This window comes from Salmo salar, chromosome ssa26 (genome assembly GCF_905237065.1).
Source record: "Salmo salar chromosome ssa26, Ssal_v3.1, whole genome shotgun sequence".
Classification (NCBI taxonomy): domain Eukaryota; kingdom Metazoa; phylum Chordata; class Actinopteri; order Salmoniformes; family Salmonidae; genus Salmo; species Salmo salar.
Window position 1 is genome coordinate 35129993 of NC_059467.1, and position 23865 is coordinate 35153857.

Below are 23865 nucleotides of genomic sequence, written 5' to 3' on the forward strand. Positions count from 1 at the left end.
GTTTTCTTCTAGGATTTTGCCTGTGCTTAACTTTATTCTATATCTTTTTATTTAAAAAAACTCCCTAGTCCTTGCCTATGACAAGCATACAGTGCCTTGCAGAAGTATTCATCCCCCTTGGCATTTTTCCTATTTTATTGCATTACAACCTGTAATTTAAATAGATTTTTATTTGGATTTCATGTAATGGACATACACAAAATAGTCCAAATTGGGGAAGTGAAATGTAAAAAATAACTTGTTTCAAAAAAATACTCAAAAATAAAAAACTGAAAAGTGGTGTGTGCATATGTATTCACCCCCTTTTCTATGAAGCCCTAAATACGATCTGGTGCAACCAATTACCTTCAGAAGTCACATAATTAGTTAAATAAAGTCCACCTGTGTGCAATCTAAGTGTCACATGATCTGTCACATGATCTCAGTATATATACACCTGTTCTGAAAGGCCCCAGAGTCTGCAACACCACTAAGCAAGGGGCACCACCAAGCAAGCGGCACCATGAAGACCAAGGAGCTCTCCAAACAGGTCAGGGACAAAGTTGTTGAGAAGTACAGATCGGGGTTGGGTTAGAAAAAACTATCTGAAACTTTGAACATCCCACGGAGCACCATTAAATCCATTATTAAAAAATTGAAATAATATGGCACCACAACAAACCTGCCAAGAGAGGGCCGCCCACCAAAATTCATGGACCAGGCAAGGAGGGCATTAATCAAAGAGGCAACAAAGAGAACAAAGATAACCCTGAAGGAGCTGCCAAGCTCCACAGCGGAGATTGGAGTATCTGTCCATAGGACCACCTTAAGCCGTACACTCCACAGAGCTGGGCTTTACGGAAGAGTGGCAAAAAAAAGCCATTGCTTAAAGAGAAAAATAAGCAAACATGTTTGGTGTTTGCCAAAAGGCATGTAGGAGACTCCCCAAACATATGGAAGAAGGTACTCTGGTCGGATGAGACTAAAATCGAGCTTTTTGGCCATCAAGGAAAACGCTATATCTGGCACTAACCCAACACCTCTCATCACTCTGAGATACTAAACGATATCATAACCGCCATCGATAAAAGACAGTACTGTGCAGCAGTCTTCATCGACCTGGCCAAGGCTTTCGACTCTGTCAATCACAACATTCTTATTGGCAGACTCAACAGCCTTGGTTTCTCAAATGACTGCCTCACCTGGTTCACCAACTACTTCTCAGATAGAGTTTAGTGTGTCAAATCGGAGGGCCTGTTGTCCGGACCTCTGGCAGTCTCCATGGGGGTACCACAGGGTTCAATTCTCGGGCCGACTCTTTTCTCTGTATATATCAATGATGTTTCTCTTGCTGCGGGTGATTCCTTGATCCACCTCTACGCAGACGACACCATTCTGTATACATCTGGCCCTTCTTTGGACACTGTGTTAACTAACCTCCAGACGAGCTTCAATGCCATACAACACTCCTTCTGTGGCCTCCAACTACTCTTAAACGCTAGTAAAATGCTCTTCAACCGATCGCTGCTCGCACCCGCCCGCCTGCCCGACTTGCGTCATTACTCTGGATGGTTCTGACTTAGAATATGGGGACAACTACAAATACCTAGGTGTCTGGCTAGACTGTAAACTCTCCTTCCAGACTCATATTAAACATCTCCAATCCAAAATTAAATCTAGAATCGGCTTCCTATTTCATTACATTTTTTTACATTTACGTCATTTAGCAGACGCTCTTATCCAGAGCGACTTAACAAAGCCTCCTTCACACACGCCGCCAAACACACCGTCGTAAAACTGACTATCCTACCAATCCTCGACTTCGGCGATGTCATTTACAAAATAGCCTCCAACACTCTACTCAGCAAGTTGGATGCAGTCTATCACAGTGCCATCCATTTTGTCACCAAAGCCCCATATACCACCCACCACTGCGACCTGTATGCTCTCATCGGCTGGCCCACGCTACATATTCGTCGCCAGACCCACTGGCTCCAGGTCATCTATAAGTCTTTGCTAGGTAAAGCTCTGCCATATCTCAGCTCACTGGTCACCATAACAACACCCACCCGTAGCACGTGCTCCAGCATGTATATCTCACCGGTCATCCCCAAAGCCAACAACTCCTTTGGCCGCCTTTCCTTCCAGTTCTCTGCTGCCAATGACTGGAACGAATTGCAAAAATTGCTGAAGTTGGAGACTTATGTTTCCCTCACTAACTTTAAGCATCAGCTATCTGAGCAGCTTACCGATCGCTGCAGCTGTACACAGCCCATCTGTAAATAGCCCATCCAACTACCTATCTCATCCCCATATTGTTTTTATTTACTTTTTTTGCTCTTTTGCACACCAGTATTTCTACTTGCACATCATCATCTGCACATCATTCTAGTGTTATTTTGCTAAATTGTAATTACTTCGCTACTATGACCCATGTATTGCCTTACCTCCTTACTCCATTTACACACACTGTATATATATTTTTCTATTGTGTTATTGATTGTACTTTTTTTTATCCCATGTGTAACTCTATGTTGTTGTTTTTTGTCGCACTGCTTTGCTTTATCTTGGCCAGTTGTAAATGAGAACTTGTTCTCAACTGGCCTACCTGGTTAAATAAAGGTGAAATAAAAATAACCATGTTTTTTATCGGCAGGGACTGGGAAACTTGTCAGAATTGAAGGAATGACGGTGCTAAATACAAGGAAATTCTTGAGGGAAACCTGTTTCAGTCTTCCAGAGATTTGAGAGGTTCACCATCCAGCAGGACAATGACCCTAAGCATATTGCTAAAGCAACACTCGAGTGGTTTAAGGGGAAACATTTAAATGTCTTGGAATGGCCTAGTCAAAGCACAGACCTCAATCCAATTGAGAATATGTGGTATGACTTAAAGATTGCGGAACCCATCCAACTTGAAGGAGCTGGAGCAGTTTTGCCTTGAAGAATGGGCAGAAATCCCAGTGGCTAGATGTGCCAAAGAGACATACCCCAAGAGACTTGCAGCTGTAATTGCTGCAAATGGTGGCTCTACAAAGTCTTGACTTTGGGGAGGGGGGAAAAGTTATGCACGCCCAAGTTTTCCATTTTTTTGTCTTATTTCTTGTTTGTTTCACACAAAAAAATATTTTGCAGCTTCAAAGTGGTAGGCATGTTGTGTTGTGTTCACTCTGTCATTTAGGTTAGTATTGTGGAGTAACTACAATGTTGTTGATCCATCAGTTTTCTCCCTATCACAGCCATTCAACTCTAACTGTTTTAAAGTCACCATTGGCCTCATGGTGAAATCCCTGAGCGGTTTCCATCCTCTCCTTTTTTTTACTCATCTACCAATAGGAGCCCTTCTTTGCAAGGCATTAGAAAACCTCCCTGGTCTTTGTCATTGAATCTGTGTTGGAAATTCACCGCTCGACTGAGGGACCTTACATATAATTGTATGTGTAGGCTAAAGAGAGGAGGTAGTCATTCAGAAATCATGTTAAACACTATTATTGCACACAGAGTGAGTCCATGCAATTGATTATGTGACTTGTCAAGCACATTTTTACTCCTGAACTTATTTAGGCTTGGGGGTTGAATACTTATTGACTCATGACATTTCAGCTTTTAATTTTTTTATTAATTTGTAAACATTTCTAAAAACATAATTACACTTTGACATTATGGGGTATTGTGTTTAGGCCAGTGACACAACATCTCAATTTAATCCATTTTAAATTCAGGCCGTAACACAACAACATTTGGAAAAAGTCAAGGGGTGTGAATACTTTTGGAATGTAATGTATACAGTGCATTCGGAAAGTATTCAGACCACTTGACTTTTTCCAAATGTTGTTATGTTACAGCCTTATTCTAAAATGGATTAAATACTTTTTCCCCTCATCAATCTACACACAATATCCCATAATAACAAAGAAAAAACAGGGTTTTAGAATTGTTTTCAAGCTATGATACTCGAAATTGAGCTCAGGTGCATCCTGTTTCCATACAACTTGATTGGAGTCCACCTGTGGTAAATTCAATTGATTGGACATGATTTGGAAAGGCACACACCTGTCTATATAAGGTCCCACAGTTGACAATGCACGTCAGAGCAAAAATGAAGCCATGAGGTCAAAGGAATTTTCCGTAGCGCTCCGAGACAGGATTGTGTCGAGGCACAGATCTGGGGAAGGGTACCAAAACAATTCTGCAGCATTGAAGGTCCCCAACAACACAGTGGCCTCCATCATTCTTAAATGGAAGAAGTTTGGAACCACCAAGACTCTTCCTAGAGCTGGCCGCCCAGCCAAACTGAGCAATCAGGGGAGAGGGGCCTTGGTCAGGGAGGTGACCAAGAACCCGATGGTCACTCTGACAGAGCTTCAGAGTTCCTCTGTGGAGATGGGAGAACCTTCCAGAAGGACAACTAACTCTGCAGCACTCCAACAATCTGGCCTTTATGGTAAAGTGGCCAGACGGAAGCCACTCCTCAATAGAAGGCACAAGACAGTTCGCTTAGAGTTTGCAAAAAGGAATCCTGGCACCATCCCTACGGTGAAGCATGGTGGTGCCAGCATCATGCTGTGGGGATGTTTTCAGCGGCAGGGACTGGGAGACTAGTCAGGATCAAGAGAAAGAATAACGGAGTAAAGTACAGAGAGATCCTTGATGAAAACCTGCTCCAGACCTCAGACTGGGGTGGTTCACCTTCCAACAGCTCAACGACCCCTAGCACATAACCAAGACAACGCAGGAGTGGCTTTCGGCAAATCTTTGAATGTCCTTGGGTGGCCAAACCAGAGCCCGGGCTTGAACCCAATCAAACATCTCTGGAAAGACCTGAAAATAGCTGTGCAGCGACGCTCCCCATCCAACCTGACAGATCTTGAGAGGATCTGCAGAGAAAAATGGGAGAAACTCCCCAAATACAGGTGTGCCAAGCTTGTAGCGTCATACCCAAGAAGTCTCGAGGCTGTAATCACTGCTAAAGGTGCTCCAACAAAGTACTGAGTAAAGGGTCTGAATACTTATGTAAATGTGATATTTCAGTTTTTTAATTTCAAAATTTATAGAAACCTGTTTTTTCTTTGTCATTACAGGCTATTGTGTGTAGATTGAAAAGGAATAAAAACAGTTTAATCCATTTTAGAATAAGGCAGTAACGTAACAAAATGTTGAAAAAGTCAACGGGTCTGAATATTTTGTAGGTTCATTTAGAATGTAGGCTACAACCTTATCTGTCTGTTGTAATTAAGAATATTGCAGTAGCACAAGCAGGACGCAGTCCACACATTGCAATGTGGCAAAACACATGAAATCACCATTTAGACTGCCTGTCTGTGTCTTGCTTGTGTTTGATGAAATATTCATCATCACAGTCATTATAATGCATGTGTCCTGAGACAAAGGGTCTGTGTGTGTGTGTGTGTGTGTGTGTGTGTGTGTGTGTGTGTGTGTGTGTGTGTGTGTGTGTGTGTGTGTGTGTGTGTGTGTGTGTGTGTGTGTGTGCGTGTGCATATGTGTGAGTGTGTGTACATGTGCAAGCATGTACTTTTGTGTGTGTCTGTGCAAAGAACCAGACAAGAACAACTGAGTAAGGTCATTTCTACGACCCCCCACGTCTATGCTGATGAATATGAAGGTGTCTCTAACTGTTACCTCATTGTACACCCAAATGATCTGCATTACAGAGACAGAGTTGTCTCAAGGGCACAAAAACAAAGGTGGGATGTTATGAGCAATTTTACACAGTTCATTAGAAAATGCAGATCATGGCTGAGTAACTGCAGTAAACTTTGTGAGGCCATAGACCACAATAAAATACTGTCTGTGTGAGTGTGAGTATGTGTGTGAGTGTGTGGAGTAAGCGTGAGTGTGAGTGTAAGCATGAGTGTGAGTGTGAGCGTGTGCGTGTGTGAGTGTGAGTGTGTACCTACACTGTCCTCCACATCCACCTCATTATTATGGTCAAGTAACAGACGTAGAGCCTGCTCATTCCCAGCCCCCGCCGCCCAGTGCAGCGCCGTACGGCCTGTCTGTGGAGAGAGACAGAGAGACAGAGAGAGAGAGAGGAGGAAGAGAGAGAGACATAGAGAGAAAAGGAAGAGCGAGACAGAGAGAGAGAGGAGGAAGAGAGAGAAAACATAATGAGATAGGGAGAGAGAAAGAAACAACATGATAGAGAGGAGAGAGAAACAACATGATAGAGAGGAGAGAGAAACAACATGATAGAGAGGAGAGAGAAACAACATGATAGAGAGGAGAGAGAAACAACATGATAGAGAGGAGAGAGAAACAACATGATAGAGAGGAGAGAGAGAAACAACATGATAGAGAGGAGAGAGAGAAACAACATGATAGAGAGGAGAGAGAAACAACATGATAGAGAGGAGAGAGAAACAACATGATAGAGAGGAGAGAGAAACAACATGATAGAGAGGAGAGAGAAACAACATGATAGAGAGGAGAGAGAGAAACAACATGATAGAGAGGAGAGAGAAACAACATGATAGAGAGGAGAGAGAAACAACATGATAGAGAGGAGAGAGAGAAACAACATGATAGAGAGGAGAGAGAAAACAACATGATAGAGAGGAGAGAGAGAAACAACATGATAGAGAGGAGAGAGAGAAACAACATGATAGAGAGGAGAGAGAAACAACATGATAGAGAGGAGAGAGAAACAACATGATAGAGAGGAGAGAGAGAAACAACATGATAGAGAGGAGAGAGAGAAACAACATGATAGAGAGGAGAGAAACAACATGATAGAGAGGAGAGAGAGAAACAACATGATAGAGAGGAGAGAGAAACAACATGATAGAGAGGAGAGAGAGAAACAACATGATAGAGAGGAGAGAGAAACAACATGATAGAGAGGAGAGAGAAACAACATGATAGAGAGGAGAGAGAAACAACATGATAGAGAGGAGAGAGAAACAACATGATAGAGAGGAGAGAGAAACAACATGATAGAGAGGAGAGAGAGAAACAACATGATAGAGAGGAGAGAGAAACAACATGATAGAGAGGAGAGAGAAACAACATGATAGAGAGGAGAGAGAAACAACATGATAGAGAGGAGAGAGAGAAACAACATGATAGAGAGGAGAGAGAGAAACAACATGATAGAGAGGAGAGAGAAACAACATGATAGAGAGGAGAGAGAGAAACAACATGATAGAGAGGAGAGAGAAACAACATGATAGAGAGGAGAGAGAAACAACATGATAGAGAGGAGAGAGAGAAACAACATGATAGAGAGGAGAGAGAAACAACATGATAGAGAGGAGAGAGAGAAACAACATGATAGAGAGGAGAGAGAGAAACAACATGATAGAGAGGAGAGAGAGAAACAACATGATAGAGAGGAGAGAGAGAAACAACATGATAGAGAGGAGAGAGAAACAACATGATAGAGAGGAGAGAGAAACAACATGATAGAGAGGAGAGAGAGAAACAACATGATAGAGAGGAGAGAGAGAAACAACATGATAGAGAGGAGAGAGAGAAACAACATGATAGAGAGGAGAGAGAAACAACATGATAGAGAGGAGAGAGAGAAACAACATGATAGAGAGGAGAGAGAGAAACAACATGATAGAGAGGAGAGAGAAACAACATGATAGAGAGGAGAGAGAGAAACAACATGATAGAGAGGAGAGAGAAACAACATGATAGAGAGGAGAGAGAAACAACATGATAGAGAGGAGAGAGAAACAACATGATAGAGAGGAGAGAGAGAAACAACATGATAGAGAGGAGAGAGAGAAACAACATGATAGAGAGGAGAGAGAAACAACATGATAGAGAGGAGAGAGAGAAACAACATGATAGAGAGGAGAGAGAAACAACATGATAGAGAGGAGAGAGAGAAACAACATGATAGAGAGGAGAGAGAGAAACAACATGATAGAGAGGAGAGAGAAACAACATGATAGAGAGGAGAGAGAAACAACATGATAGAGAGGAGAGAGAGAAACAACATGATAGAGAGGAGAGAGAAACAACATGATAGAGAGGAGAGAAGAAACAACATGATAGAGAGGAGAGAGAAACAACATGATAGAGAGGAGAGAGAAACAACATGATAGAGAGGAGAGAGAAAACAACATGATAGAGAGGAGAGAGAGAAACAACATGATAGAGAGGAGAGAGAAACAACATGATAGAGAGGAGAGAGAGAAACAACATGATAGAGAGGAGAGAGAAACAACATGATAGAGAGGAGAGAGAAACAACATGATAGAGAGGAGAGAGAAACAACATGATAGAGAGGAGAGAGAAACAACATGATAGAGAGGAGAGAGAGAAACAACATGATAGAGAGGAGAGAGAGAAACAACATGATAGAGAGGAGAGAGAAACAACATGATAGAGAGGAGAGAGAAACAACATGATAGAGAGGAGAGAGAAACAACATGATAGAGAGGAGAGAGAAACAACATGATAGAGAGGAGAGAGAGAAACAACATGATAGAGAGGAGAGAGAAAACAACATGATAGAGAGGAGAGAGAAACAACATGATAGAGAGGAGAGAGAAACAACATGATAGAGAGGAGAGAGAGAAACAACATGATAGAGAGGAGAGAGAGAAACAACATGATAGAGAGGAGAGAGAAACAACATGATAGAGAGGAGAGAGAAACAACATGATAGAGAGGAGAGAGAGAAACAACATGATAGAGAGGAGAGAGAGAAACAACATGATAGAGAGGAGAGAGAAACAACATGATAGAGAGGAGAGAGAAACAACATGATAGAGAGGAGAGAGAAACAACATGATAGAGAGGAGAGAGAAACAACATGATAGAGAGGAGAGAGAGAAACAACATGATAGAGAGGAGAGAGAAACAACATGATAGAGAGGAGAGAGAAACAACATGATAGAGAGGAGAGAGAAACAACATGATAGAGAGGAGAGAGAGAAACAACATGATAGAGAGGAGAGAGAAACAACATGATAGAGAGGAGAGAGAAACAACATGATAGAGAGGAGAGAGAAAACAACATGATAGAGAGGAGAGAGAGAAACAACATGATAGAGAGGAGAGAGAGAAACAACATGATAGAGAGGAGAGAGAGAAACAACATGATAGAGAGGAGAGAGAAACAACATGATAGAGAGGAGAGAGAAACAACATGATAGAGAGGAGAGAGAAAACAACATGATAGAGAGGAGAGAGAGAAACAACATGATAGAGAGGAGAGAGAGAAACAACATGATAGAGAGGAGAGAGAAACAACATGATAGAGAGGAGAGAGAAACAACATGATAGAGAGGAGAGAGAAACAACATGATAGAGAGGAGAGAGAGAAACAACATGATAGAGAGGAGAGAGAAACAACATGATAGAGAGGAGAGAGAAACAACATGATAGAGAGGAGAGAGAAACAACATGATAGAGAGGAGAGAGAAACAACATGATAGAGAGGAGAGAGAAACAACATGATAGAGAGGAGAGAGAAACAACATGATAGAGAGGAGAGAGAAACAACATGATAGAGAGGAGAGAGAAACAACATGATAGAGAGGAGAGAGAGAAACAACATGATAGAGAGGAGAGAGAAACAACATGATAGAGAGGAGAGAGAAACAACATGATAGAGAGGAGAGAGAGAAACAACATGATAGAGAGGAGAGAGAAACAACATGATAGAGAGGAGAGAGAAACAACATGATAGAGAGGAGAGAGAAACAACATGATAGAGAGGAGAGAGAAACAACATGATAGAGAGGAGAGAGAAACAACATGATAGAGAGGAGAGAGAGAAACAACATGATAGAGAGGAGAGAGAAACAACATGATAGAGAGGAGAGAGAAACAACATGATAGAGAGGAGAGAGAAACAACATGATAGAGAGGAGAGAGAGAAACAACATGATAGAGAGGAGAGAGAGAAACAACATGATAGAGAGGAGAGAGAAACAACATGATAGAGAGGAGAGAGAAACAACATGATAGAGAGGAGAGAGAAACAACATGATAGAGAGGAGAGAGAAACAACATGATAGAGAGGAGAGAGAGAAACAACATGATAGAGAGGAGAGAGAAACAACATGATAGAGAGGAGAGAGAAACAACATGATAGAGAGGAGAGAGAAACAACATGATAGAGAGGAGAGAGAGAAACAACATGATAGAGAGGAGAGAGAAACAACATGATAGAGAGGAGAGAGAAACAACATGATAGAGAGGAAGAGAGAAACAACATGATAGAGAGGAGAGAGAAACAACATGATAGAGAGGAGAGAGAGAAACAACATGATAGAGAGGAGAGAGAGAAACAACATGATAGAGAGGAGAGAGAGAAACAACATGATAGAGAGGAGAGAGAAACAACATGATAGAGAGGAGAGAGAGAAACAACATGATAGAGAGGAGAGAGAAACAACATGATAGAGAGGAGAGAGAAACAACATGATAGAGAGGAGAGAGAAACAACATGATAGAGAGGAGAGAGAAACAACATGATAGAGAGGAGAGAGAAACAACATGATAGAGAGGAGAGAGAAACAACATGATAGAGAGGAGAGAGAAACAACATGATAGAGAGGAGAGAGAGAAACAACATGATAGAGAGGAGAGAGAAACAACATGATAGAGAGGAGAGAGAAACAACATGATAGAGAGGAGAGAGAAACAACATGATAGAGAGGAGAGAGAAACAACATGATAGAGAGGAGAGAGAAACAACATGATAGAGAGGAGAGAGAGAAACAACATGATAGAGAGGAGAGAGAAACAACATGATAGAGAGGAGGAGAGAAACAACATGATAGAGAGGAGAGAGAAACAACATGATAGAGAGGAGAGAGAAACAACATGATAGAGAGGAGAGAGAAACAACATGATAGAGAGGAGAGAGAAACAACATGATAGAGAGGAGAGAGAGAAACAACATGATAGAGAGGAGAGAGAAACAACATGATAGAGAGGAGAGAGAAACAACATGATAGAGAGGAGAGAGAGAAACAACATGATAGAGAGGAGAGAGAAACAACATGATAGAGAGGAGAGAGAAACAACATGATAGAGAGGAGAGAGAAACAACATGATAGAGAGGAGAGAGAGAAACAACATGATAGAGAGGAGAGAGAAACAACATGATAGAGAGGAGAGAGAAACAACATGATAGAGAGGAGAGAGAGAAACAACATGATAGAGAGGAGAGAGAGAAACAACATGATAGAGAGGAGAGAGAAACAACATGATAGAGAGGAGAGAGAAACAACATGATAGAGAGGAGAGAGAAACAACATGATAGAGAGGAGAGAGAAACAACATGATAGAGAGGAGAGAGAGAAACAACATGATAGAGAGGAGAGAGAAACAACATGATAGAGAGGAGAGAGAGAAACAACATGATAGAGAGGAGAGAGAAAACAACATGATAGAGAGGAGAGAGAGAAACAACATGATAGAGAGGAGAGAGAAACAACATGATAGAGAGGAGAGAGAAACAACATGATAGAGAGGAGAGAGAAACAACTATGATAGAGAGGAGAGAGAGAAACAACATGATAGAGAGGAGAGAGAGAAACAACATGATAGAGAGGAGAGAGAGAAACAACATGATAGAGAGGAGAGAGAGAAACAACATGATAGAGAGGAGAGAGAGAAACAACATGATAGAGAGGAGAGAGAGAAACAACATGATAGAGAGGAGAGAGAAACAACATGATAGAGAGGAGAGAGAAACAACATGATAGAGAGGAGAGAGAAACAACATGATAGAGAGGAGAGAGAGAAACAACATGATAGAGAGGAGAGAGAAACAACATGATAGAGAGGAGAGAGAGAAACAACATGATAGAGAGGAGAGAGAAACAACATGATAGAGAGGAGAGAGAGAAACAACATGATAGAGAGGAGAGAGAGAAACAACATGATAGAGAGGAGAGAGAAACAACATGATAGAGAGGAGAGAGAAACAACATGATAGAGAGGAGAGAGAAACAACATGATAGAGAGGAGAGAGAAACAACATGATAGAGAGGAGAGAGAAACAACATGATAGAGAGGAGAGAGAAACAACAGAGAGAGAGAGAGAAACAACATGATAGAGAGGAGAGAGAAACAACATGATAGAGAGGAGAGAGAGAAACAACATGATAGAGAGGAGAGAGAAACAACATGATAGAGAGGAGAGAGAAACAACATGATAGAGAGGAGAGAGAAACAACATGATAGAGAGGAGAGAGAAACAACATGATAGAGAGGAGAGAGAAACAACATGATAGAGAGGAGAGAGAAACAACATGATAGAGAGGAGAGAGAAACAACATGATAGAGAGGAGAGAGAAACAACATGATAGAGAGGAGAGAAACAACATGATAGAGAGGAGAGAGAAACAACATGATAGAGAGGAGAGAGAAACAACATGATAGAGAGGAGAGAGAAACAACATGATAGAGAGGAGAGAGAAACAACATGATAGAGAGGAGAGAGAAACAACATGATAGAGAGGAGAGAGAGAAACAACATGATAGAGAGGAGAGAGAAACAACATGATAGAGAGGAGAGAGAGAAACAACATGATAGAGAGGAGAGAGAGAAACAACATGATAGAGAGGAGAGAGAAACAACATGATAGAGAGGAGAGAGAAACAACATGATAGAGAGGAGAGAGAAAAACAACATGATAGAGAGGAGAGAGAAACAACATGATAGAGAGGAGAGAGAAACAACATGATAGAGAGGAGAGAGAAACAACATGATAGAGAGAGAGAGAGAAACAACATGATAGAGAGGAGAGAGAAACAACATGATAGAGAGGAGAGAGAAACAACATGATAGAGAGGAGAGAGAAACAACATGATAGAGAGGAGAGAGAAACAACATGATAGAGAGGAGAGAGAAACAACATGATAGAGAGGAGAGAGAAACAACATGATAGAGAGGAGAGAGAAACAACATGATAGAGAGGAGAGAGAAACAACATGATAGAGAGGAGAGAGAAACAACATGATAGAGAGGAGAGAGAAACAACATGATAGAGAGGAGAGAGAAACAACATGATAGAGAGGAGAGAGAAACAACATGATAGAGAGGAGAGAGAAACAACATGATAGAGAGGAGAGAGAAACAACATGATAGAGAGAGAGAGAGAAACAACATGATAGAGAGGAGAGAGAAACAACATGATAGAGAGGAGAGAGAGAAACAACATGATAGAGAGGAGAGAGAAACAACATGATAGAGAGGAGAGAGAGAAACAACATGATAGAGAGGAGAGAGAAACAACATGATAGAGAGGAGAGAGAAACAACATGATAGAGAGGAGAGAGAAACAACATGATAGAGAGGAGAGAGAAAACAACATGATAGAGAGGAGAGAGAAACAACATGATAGAGAGGAGAGAGAAACAACATGATAGAGAGGAGAGAGAGAAACAACATGATAGAGAGGAGAGAGAAACAACATGATAGAGAGGAGAGAGAGACAACATGATAGAGAGGAGAGAGAAACAACATGATAGAGAGGAGAGAGAGAAAAACAACATGATAGAGAGGAGAGAGAAACAACATGATAGAGAGGAGAGAGAGAAACAACATGATAGAGAGGAGAGAGAAACAACATGATAGAGAGGAGAGAGAGAAACAACATGATAGAGAGGAGAGAGAAACAACATGATGAGAGAGAGAGAGAAACAACATGATAGAGAGGAGAGAGAAACAACATGATAGAGAGGAGAGAGAAACAACATGATAGAGAGGAGAGAGAAAACAACATGATAGAGAGGAGAGAGAGAAACAACATGATAGAGAGGAGAGAGAAACAACATGATAGAGAGGAGAGAGAGAAACAACATGATAGAGAGGAGAGAGAAACAACATGATAGAGAGGAGAGAGAGAAACAACATGATAGAGAGGAGAGAGAAACAACATGATAGAGAGGAGAGAGAAACAACATGATAGAGAGGAGAGAGAAACAACATGATAGAGAGGAGAGAGAGAAACAACATGATAGAGAGGAGAGAGAAAACAACATGATAGAGAGGAGAGAGAAACAACATGATAGAGAGGAGAGAGAGAAACAACATGATAGAGAGGAGAGAGAAACAACATGATAGAGAGGAGAGAGAAAACAACATGATAGAGAGGAGAGAGAGAAACAACATGATAGAGAGGAGAGAGAAACAACATGATAGAGAGGAGAGAGAAACAACATGATAGAGAGAGAGAGAGAAACAACATGATAGAGAGGAGAGAGAAACAACATGATAGAGAGGAGAGAGAAACAACATGATAGAGAGGAGAGAGAGAAACAAACATGATAGAGAGGAGAGAGAGAAACAACATGATAGAGAGGAGAGAGAAACAACATGAGAGAGATGAGAGAGAGAAACAACATGATAGAGAGGAGAGAGAAACAACATGATAGAGAGGAGAGAGAAACAACATGATAGAGAGGAGAGAGAGAAACAACATGATAGAGAGGAGAGAGAAACAACATGATAGAGAGGAGAGAGAGAAACAACATGATAGAGAGGAGAGAGAGAAAACAACATGATAGAGAGGAGAGAGAAACAACATGATAGAGAGGAGAGAGAAACAACATGATAGAGAGGAGAGAGAAACAACATGATAGAGAGGGAGAGAGAAACAACATGATAGAGAGGAGAGAGAAAACAACATGATAGAGAGGAGAGAGAAACAACATGATAGAGAGGAGAGAGAAAACAACATGATAGAGAGGAGAGAGAGAAACAACATGATAGAGAGGAGAGAGAGAAACAACATGATAGAGAGGAGAGAGAGAAACAACATGATAGAGAGGAGAGAGAGAAACAACATGATAGAGAGGAGAGAGAGTAACAACATGATAGAGAGGAGAGAGAAACAACATGATAGAGAGGAGAGAGAAAACAACATGATAGAGAGGAGAGAGAGAAACAACATGATAGAGAGGAGAGAGAAACAACATGATAGAGAGGAGAGAGAAACAACATGATAGAGAGGAGAGAGAAACAACATGATAGAGAGGAGAGAGAGAAACAACATGATAGAGAGGAGAGAGAGAAACAACATGATAGAGAGGAGAGAGAAAACAACATGATAGAGAGGAGAGAGAGAAACAACATGATAGAGAGGAGAGAGAGAAACAACATGATAGAGAGGAGAGAGAGAAACAACATGATAGAGAGGAGAGAGAGAAACAACATGATAGAGAGGAGAGAGAGAAACAACATGATAGAGAGGAGAGAGAAACAACATGATAGAGAGGAGAGAGAAACAACATGATAGAGAGGAGAGAGAAACAACATGATAGAGAGGAGAGAGAAACAACATGATAGAGAGGAGAGAGAGAAACAACATGATAGAGAGGAGAGAGAGAAACAACATGATAGAGAGGAGAGAGAAACAACATGATAGAGAGGAGAGAGAGAAACAACATGATAGAGAGGAGAGAGAAACAACATGATAGAGAGGAGAGAGAGAAACAACATGATAGAGAGGAGAGAGAAAACAACATGATAGAGAGGAGAGAGAAAACAACATGATAGAGAGGAGAGAGAAACAACATGATAGAGAGGAGAGAGAGAAACAACATGATAGAGAGGAGAGAGAGAAACAACATGATAGAGAGGAGAGAGAAACAACATGATAGAGAGGAGAGAGAGAAACAACATGATAGAGAGGAGAGAGAGAAACAACATGATAGAGAGGAGAGAGAAAACAACATGATAGAGAGGAGAGAGAGAAACAACATGATAGAGAGGAGAGAGAAACAACATGATAGAGAGGAGAGAGAAACAACATGATAGAGAGGAGAGAGAAACAACATGATAGAGAGGAGAGAGAAAACAACATGATAGAGAGAGAGGAGAGAGAAACAACATGATAGAGAGGAGAGAGAAACAACATGATAGAGAGGAGAGAGAAACAACATGATAGAGAGGAGAGAGAGAAACAACATGATAGAGAGGAGAGAGAGAAACAACATGATAGAGAGGAGAGAGAGAAACAACATGATAGAGAGGAGAGAGAGAAACAACATGATAGAGAGGAGAGAGAAACAACATGATAGAGAGGAGAGAGAAACAACATGATAGAGAGGAGAGAGAGAAACAACATGATAGAGAGGAGAGAGAAACAACATGATAGAGAGGAGAGAGAAACAACATGATAGAGAGGAGAGAGAAACAACATGATAGAGAGGAGAGAGAGAAACAACATGATAGAGAGGAGAGAGAAACAACATGATAGAGAGGAGAGAGAGAAACAACATGATAGAGAGGAGAGAGAAACAACATGATAGAGAGGAGAGAGAAACAACATGATAGAGAGGAGAGAGAAACAACATGATAGAGAGGAGAGAGAGAAACAACATGATAGAGAGGAGAGAGAAACAACATGATAGAGAGGAGAGAGAAACAACATGATAGAGAGAGAGAGAGAAACAACATGATAGAGAGGAGAGAGAAACAACATGATAGAGAGGAGAGAGAAACAACATGATAGAGAGAGAGAGAGAAACAACATGATAGAGAGGAGAGAGAAACAACATGATAGAGAGGAGAGAGAGAAACAAACATGATAGAGAGGAGAGAGAAACAACATGATAGAGAGGAGAGAGAGAAACAACATGATAGAGAGGAGAGAGAAACAACATGATAGAGAGGAGAGAGAGAAACAACATGATAGAGAGGAGAGAGAGAAACAACATGATAGAGAGGAGAGAGAAACAACATGATAGAGAGGAGAGAGAAACAACATGATAGAGAGGAGAGAGAAACAACATGATAGAGAGGAGAGAGAAACAACATGATAGAGAGGAGAGAGAAACAACATGATAGAGAGGAGAGAGAAACAACATGATAGAGAGGAGAGAGAGAAACAACATGATAGAGAGGAGAGAGAAACAACATGATAGAGAGGAGAGAGAAACAACATGATAGAGAGGAGAGAGAAACAACATGATAGAGAGGAGAGAGAAACAACATGATAGAGAGGAGAGAGAGAAACAACATGATAGAGAGGAGAGAGAAACAACATGATAGAGAGGAGAGAGAGAAACAACATGATAGAGAGAGAGAGAGAAACAACATGATAGAGAGGAGAGAGAAACAACATGATAGAGAGGAGAGAGAAACAACATGATAGAGAGGAGAGAGAAACAACATGATAGAGAGGAGAGAGAAACAACATGATAGAGAGGAGAGAGAAACAACATGATAGAGAGGAGAGAGAGAAACAACATGATAGAGAGGAGAGAGAAACAACATGATAGAGAGGAGAGAGAGAAACAACATGATAGAGAGGAGAGAGAGAAACAACATGATAGAGAGGAGAGAGAAACAACATGATAGAGAGGAGAGAGAAACAACATGATAGAGAGGAGAGAGAAACAACATGATAGAGAGGAGAGAGAAACAACATGATAGAGAGGAGAGAGAAAACAACATGATAGAGAGGAGAGAGAAACAACATGATAGAGAGGAGAGAGAAACAACATGATAGAGAGGAGAGAGAAACAACATGATAGAGAGAGAGAGAGAAACAACATGATAGAGAGGAGAGAGAAAACAACATGATAGAGAGGAGAGAGAAACAACATGATAGAGAGGAGAGAGAGAAACAACATGATAGAGAGGAGAGAGAAACAACATGATAGAGAGGAGAGAGAAACAACATGATAGAGAGGAGAGAGAGAAACAACATGATAGAGAGGAGAGAGAAACAACATGATAGAGAGGAGAGAGAAACAACATGATAGAGAGGAGAGAGAGAAACAACATGATAGAGAGGAGAGAGAAACAACATGATAGAGAGGAGAGAGAAAACAACATGATAGAGAGGAGAGAGAGAAACAACATGATAGAGAGGAGAGAGAAACAACATGATAGAGAGGAGAGAGAAACAACATGATAGAGAGGAGAGAGAAACAACATGATAGAGAGGAGAGAGAGAAACAACATGATAGAGAGGAGAGAGAAACAACATGATAGAGAGGAGAGAGAAACAACATGATAGAGAGGAGAGAGAAACAACATGATAGAGAGGAGAGAGAGAAACAACATGATAGAGAGGAGAGAGAAACAACATGATAGAGAGGAGAGAGAAACAACATGATAGAGAGGAGAGAGAAAACAACATGATAGAGAGGAGAGAGAAAACAACATGATAGAGAGGAGAGAGAAACAACATGATAGAGAGGAGAGAGAAACAACATGATAGAGAGGAGAGAGAGAAACAACATGATAGAGAGAGAGAGAGAAACAACATGATAGAGAGGAGAGAGAGAAACAACATGATAGAGAGGAGAGAGAAACAACATGATAGAGAGGAGAGAGAGAAACAACATGATAGAGAGGAGAGAGAGAAACAACATGATAGAGAGGAGAGAGAAACAACATGATAGAGAGGAGAGAGAAACAACATGATAGAGAGGAGAGAGAAACAACATGATAGAGAGGAGAGAGAAACAACATGATAGAGAGGAGAGAGAGAAACAACATGATAGAGAGGAGAGAGAAACAACATGATAGAGAGGAGAGAGAAACAACATGATAGAGAGGAGAGAGAAACAACATGATAGAGAGGAGAGAGAAACAAACATGATAGAGAGGAGAGAGAAACAACATGATAGAGAGGAGAGAGAGAAACAACATGATAGAGAGGAGAGAGAAACAACATGATAGAGAGGAGAGAGAAACAACATGATAGAGAGGAGAGAAGAAACAACATGATAGAGAGGAGAGAGAAAACAACATGATAGAGAGGAGAGAGAGAAACAACATGATAGAGAGGAGAGAGAAACAACATGATAGAGAGGAGAGAGAAACAACATGATAGAGAGGAGAGAGAAAACAACATGATAGAGAGGAGAGAGAAACAACATGATAGAGGAGAGAGAGAAACAACATGATAGAGAGGAGAGAGAAACAACATGATAGAGAGGAGAGAGAGAAACAACATGATAGAGAGGAGAGAGAGAAACAACATGATAGAGAGGAGAGAGAAACAACATGATAGAGAGGAGAGAGAGAAACAACATGATAGAGAGGAGAGAGAGAAACAACATGATAGAGAGGAGAGAGAGAAACAACATGATAGAGAGGAGAGAGAAACAACATGATAGAGAGGAGAGAGAAACAACATGATAGAGAGGAGAGAGAAACAACATGATAGAGAGGAGAGAGAGAAACAACATGATAGAGAGGAGAGAGAGAACAACATGATAGAGAGGAGAGAGAAACAACATGATAGAGAGGAGAGAGAGAAACAACATGATAGAGAGGAGAGAGAGAAACAACATGATAGAGAGGAGAGAAACAACATGATAGAGAGGAGAGAGAAACAACATGATAGAGAGGAGAGAGAAACAACATGATAGAGAGGAGAGAGAGAAACAACATGATAGAGAGGAGAGAGAAACAACATGATAGAGAGGAGAGAGAAACAACATGATAGAGAGGAGAGAGAGAAACAACATGATAGAGAGGAGAGAGAAACAACATGATAGAGAGGAGAGAGAAACAACATGATAGAGAGGAGAGAGAAACAACATGATAGAGAGGAGAGAGAGAAACAACATGATAGAGAGGAGAGAGAGAAACAACATGATAGAGAGGAGAGAGAAACAACATGATAGAGAGGAGAGAGAAAACAACATGATAGAGAGGAGAGAGAGAAACAACATGATAGAGAGGAGAGAGAAACAACATGATAGAGAGGAGAGAGAAACAACATGATAGAGAGGAGAGAGAAACAACATGATAGAGAGGAGAGAGAAACAACATGATAGAGAGGAGAGAGAGAAACAACATGATAGAGAGGAGAGAGAAACAACATGATAGAGAGGAGAGAGAGAAACAACATGATAGAGAGGAGAGAGAGAAACAACATGATAGAGAGGAGAGAGAAACAACATGATAGAGAGGAGAGAGAAACAACATGATAGAGAGGAGAGAGAGAAACAACATGATAGAGAGGAGAGAGAAACAACATGATAGAGAGGAGAGAGAGAAACAACATGATAGAGAGGAGAGAGAGAAACAACATGATAGAGAGGAGAGAGAGAACAACATGATAGAGAGGAGAGAGAGAAACAACATGATAGAGAGGAGAGAGAGAAACAACATGATAGAGAGGAGAGAGAGAAACAACATGATAGAGAGGAGAGAGAAACAAACATGATAGAGAGGAGAGAGAAAACAACATGATAGAGAGGAGAGAGAGAAACAACATGATAGAGAGGAGAGAGAAACAACATGATAGAGAGGAGAGAGAAACAACATGATAGAGATGAGAGAGAGAAACAACATGATAGAGAGGAGAGAAACAACATGATAGAGAGGAGAGAGAAACAACATGATAGAGAGGAGAGAGAAACAACATGATAGAGAGGAGAGAGAAACAACATGATAGAGAGGAGAGAGAAACAACATGATAGAGAGGAGAGAGAGAAACAACATGATAGAGAGGAGAGAGAGACAACATGATAGAGAGGAGAGAGAAACAACATGATAGAGAGGAGAGAGAGAAACAACATGATAGAGAGAGAGAGAGAAACAACATGATAGAGAGGAGAGAGAAACAACATGATGAGAGAGAGAGAGAAACAACATGATAGAGAGGAGAGAGAGAAACAACATGATAGAGAGGAGAGAGAAACAACATGATAGAGAGGAGAGAGAAACAACATGATAGAGAGAGAGAGAGAAACAACATGATAGAGAGGAGAGAGAGAAACAACATGATAGAGAGGGAGAGAGAAACAACATGATAGAGAGGAGAGAGAAAACATGATAGAGAGAGAGAGAAACAACATGATAGAGAGGAGAGAGAAACAACATGATAGAGAGGAGAGAGAGAAACAACATGATAGAGAGGAGAGAGAAACAACATGATAGAGAGGAGAGAGAAACAACATGATAGAGAGGAGAGAGAAACAACATGATAGAGAGGAGAGAGAAAACAACATGATAGAGAGGAGAGAGAAACAACATGATAGAGAGGAGAGAGAGAAACAACATGATAGAGAGGAGAGAGAAACAACATGATAGAGAGGAGAGAGAAACAACATGATAGAGAGGAGAGAGAAACAACATGATAGAGAGGAGAGAGAGAAACAACATGATAGAGAGGAGAGAGAAAACAACAAGATAGAGAGGAGAGAGAAACAACATGATAGAGAGGAGAGAGAGAAACAACATGATAGAGAGGAGAGAGAAAACAACATGATAGAGAGGAGAGAGAAACAACATGATAGAGAGGAGAGAGAAACAACATGATAGAGAGGAGAGAGAAACAACATGATAGAGAGGAGAGAGAAACAACATGATAGAGAGGAGAGAGAAACAACATGATAGAGAGGAGAGAGAGAAACAACATGATAGAGAGGAGAGAGAAACAACATGATAGAGAGGAGAGAAACAACATGATAGAGAGGAGAGAGAAACAACATGATAGAGAGGAGAGAGAAACAACATGATAGAGAGGAGAGAGAAAACAACATGATAGAGAGGAGAGAGAAACAACATGATAGAGAGGAGAGAGAGAAACAACATGATAGAGAGGAGAGAGAGAAACAACATGATAGAGAGGAGAGAGAAACAACATGATAGAGAGGAGAGAGAGAAACAACATGATAGAGAGGAGAGAGAAACAAACATGATAGAGAGGAGAGAGAAAACAACATGATAGAGAGGAGAGAGAAACAACATGATAGAGAGGAGAGAGAAACAACATGATAGAGAGGAGAGAGAAACAACATGATAGAGAGGAGAGAGAAACAACATGATAGAGAGGAGAGAGAAACAACATGATAGAGAGGAGAGAGAGAAACAACATGATAGAGAGAGAGAGAGAAACAACATGATAGAGAGGAGAGAGAAAACAACATGATAGAGAGGAGAGAGAAACAACATGATAGAGAGGAGAGAGAGAAACAACATGAAGAGAGGAGAGAGAAACAACATGATAGAGAGGAGAGAGAGAAACAACATGATAGAGAGGAGAGAGAAACAACATGATAGAGAGGAGAGAGAAACAACATGATAGAGAGGAGAGAGAAAACAACATGATAGAGAGGAGAGAGAGAAACAACATGATAGAGAGGAGAGAGAGAAACAACATGATAGAGAGGAGAGAGAAACAAACATGATAGAGAGGAGAGAGAGAAACAACATGATAGAGAGGAGAGAGAAACAACATGATAGAGAGGAGAGAGAAACAACATGATAGAGAGGAGAGAGAAACAACATGATAGAGAGGAGAGAGAGAAACAACATGATAGAGAGGAGAGAGAAACAACATGATAGAGAGGAGAGAGAAACAACATGATAGAGAGGAGAGAGAAACAACATGATAGAGAGGAGAGAGAAACAACATGATAGAGAGGAGAGAGAAACAACATGATAGAGAGGAGAGAGAGACAACATGATAGAGAGGAGAGAGAAACAACATGATAGAGAGGAGAGAGAAACAACATGATAGAGAGGAGAGAGAAACAACATGATAGAGAGGAGAGAGAAACAACATGATAGAGAGGAGAGAGAGAACAACATGATAGAGAGGAGAGAGAAACAACATGATAGAGAGGAGAGAGAAACAACATGATAGAGAGGAGAGAGAGAAACAACATGATAGAGAGGAGAGAGAAACAACATGATAGAGAGGAGAGAGAAAACAACATGATAGAGAGGAGAGAGAAACAACATGATAGAGAGGAGAGAGAGAAACAACATGATAGAGAGGAGAGAGAAACAACATGATAGAGAGGAGAGAGAGAAACAACATGATAGAGAGGAGAGAGAAACAACATGATAGAGAGGAGAGAGAAACAACATGATAGAGAGGAGAGAGAAACAACATGATAGAGAGGAGAGAGAAACAACATGATAGAGAGGAGAGAGAGAAACAACATGATAGAGAGGAGAGAGAGAAACAACATGATAGAGAGGAGAGAGAAACAACATGATAGAGAGGAGAGAGAAACAACATGATAGAGAGGAGAGAGAGAAACAACATGATAGAGAGGAGAGAGAAACAACATGATAGAGAGGAGAGAGAAACAACATGATAGAGAGGAGAGAGAAACAACATGATAGAGAGGAGAGAGAGAAACAACATGATAGAGAGGAGAGAGAAACAACATGATAGAGAGGAGAGAGAAACAACATGATAGAGAGGAGAGAGAAACAACATGATAGAGAGGAGAGAGAAACAACATGATAGAGAGGAGAGAGAAACAACATGATAGAGAGGAGAGAGAAACAACATGATAGAGAGGAGAGAGAGAAACAACATGATAGAGAGGAGAGAGAAACAACATGATAGAGAGGAGAGAGAAACAACATGATAGAGAGGAGAGAGAAACAACATGATAGAGAGGAGAGAGAAACAACATGATAGAGAGGAGAGAGAAACAACATGATAGAGAGGAGAGAGAAACAACATGATAGAGAGGAGAGAGAAACAACATGATAGAGAGGAGAGAGAGAAACAAACATGATAGAGAGGAGAGAGAGAAACAACATGATAGAGAGGAGAGAGAGAAACAACATGATAGAGAGGAGAGAGAGAAACAACATGATAGAGAGGAGAGAGAGAAACAACATGATAGAGAGAGAGAGAGAAACAACATGATAGAGAGGAGAGAGAGAAACAACATGATAGAGAGGAGAGAGAAACAACATGATAGAGAGGAGAGAGAGAAACAACATGATAGAGAGGAGAGAGAGAAACAACATGATAGAGAGGAGAGAGAGAAACAACATGATAGAGAGGAGAGAGAAACAACATGATAGAGAGGAGGAGAGAGAAACAACATGATAGAGAGGAGAGAGAAACAACATGATAGAGAGGAGAGAGAAACAACATGATAGAGAGGAGAGAGAGAAACAACATGATAGAGAGGAGAGAGAAACAAACATGATAGAGAGGAGAG

General features: G+C 40.9%; 1 protein-coding gene across 1 annotated transcript in view; it reads right to left on the minus strand.

The window, feature by feature from the left end:
• Positions 1–23865, minus strand: part of ankdd1a (ankyrin repeat and death domain containing 1A) — a 53822-nt gene that overhangs the window by 14618 nt on the left and 15339 nt on the right. The window contains exon 3 of the mRNA XM_045708863.1: positions 5898–5996. Coding sequence (XP_045564819.1) covers positions 5898–5996 — 99 coding nt within the window. The remainder of the gene's footprint in view (positions 1–5897; positions 5997–23865) is intronic.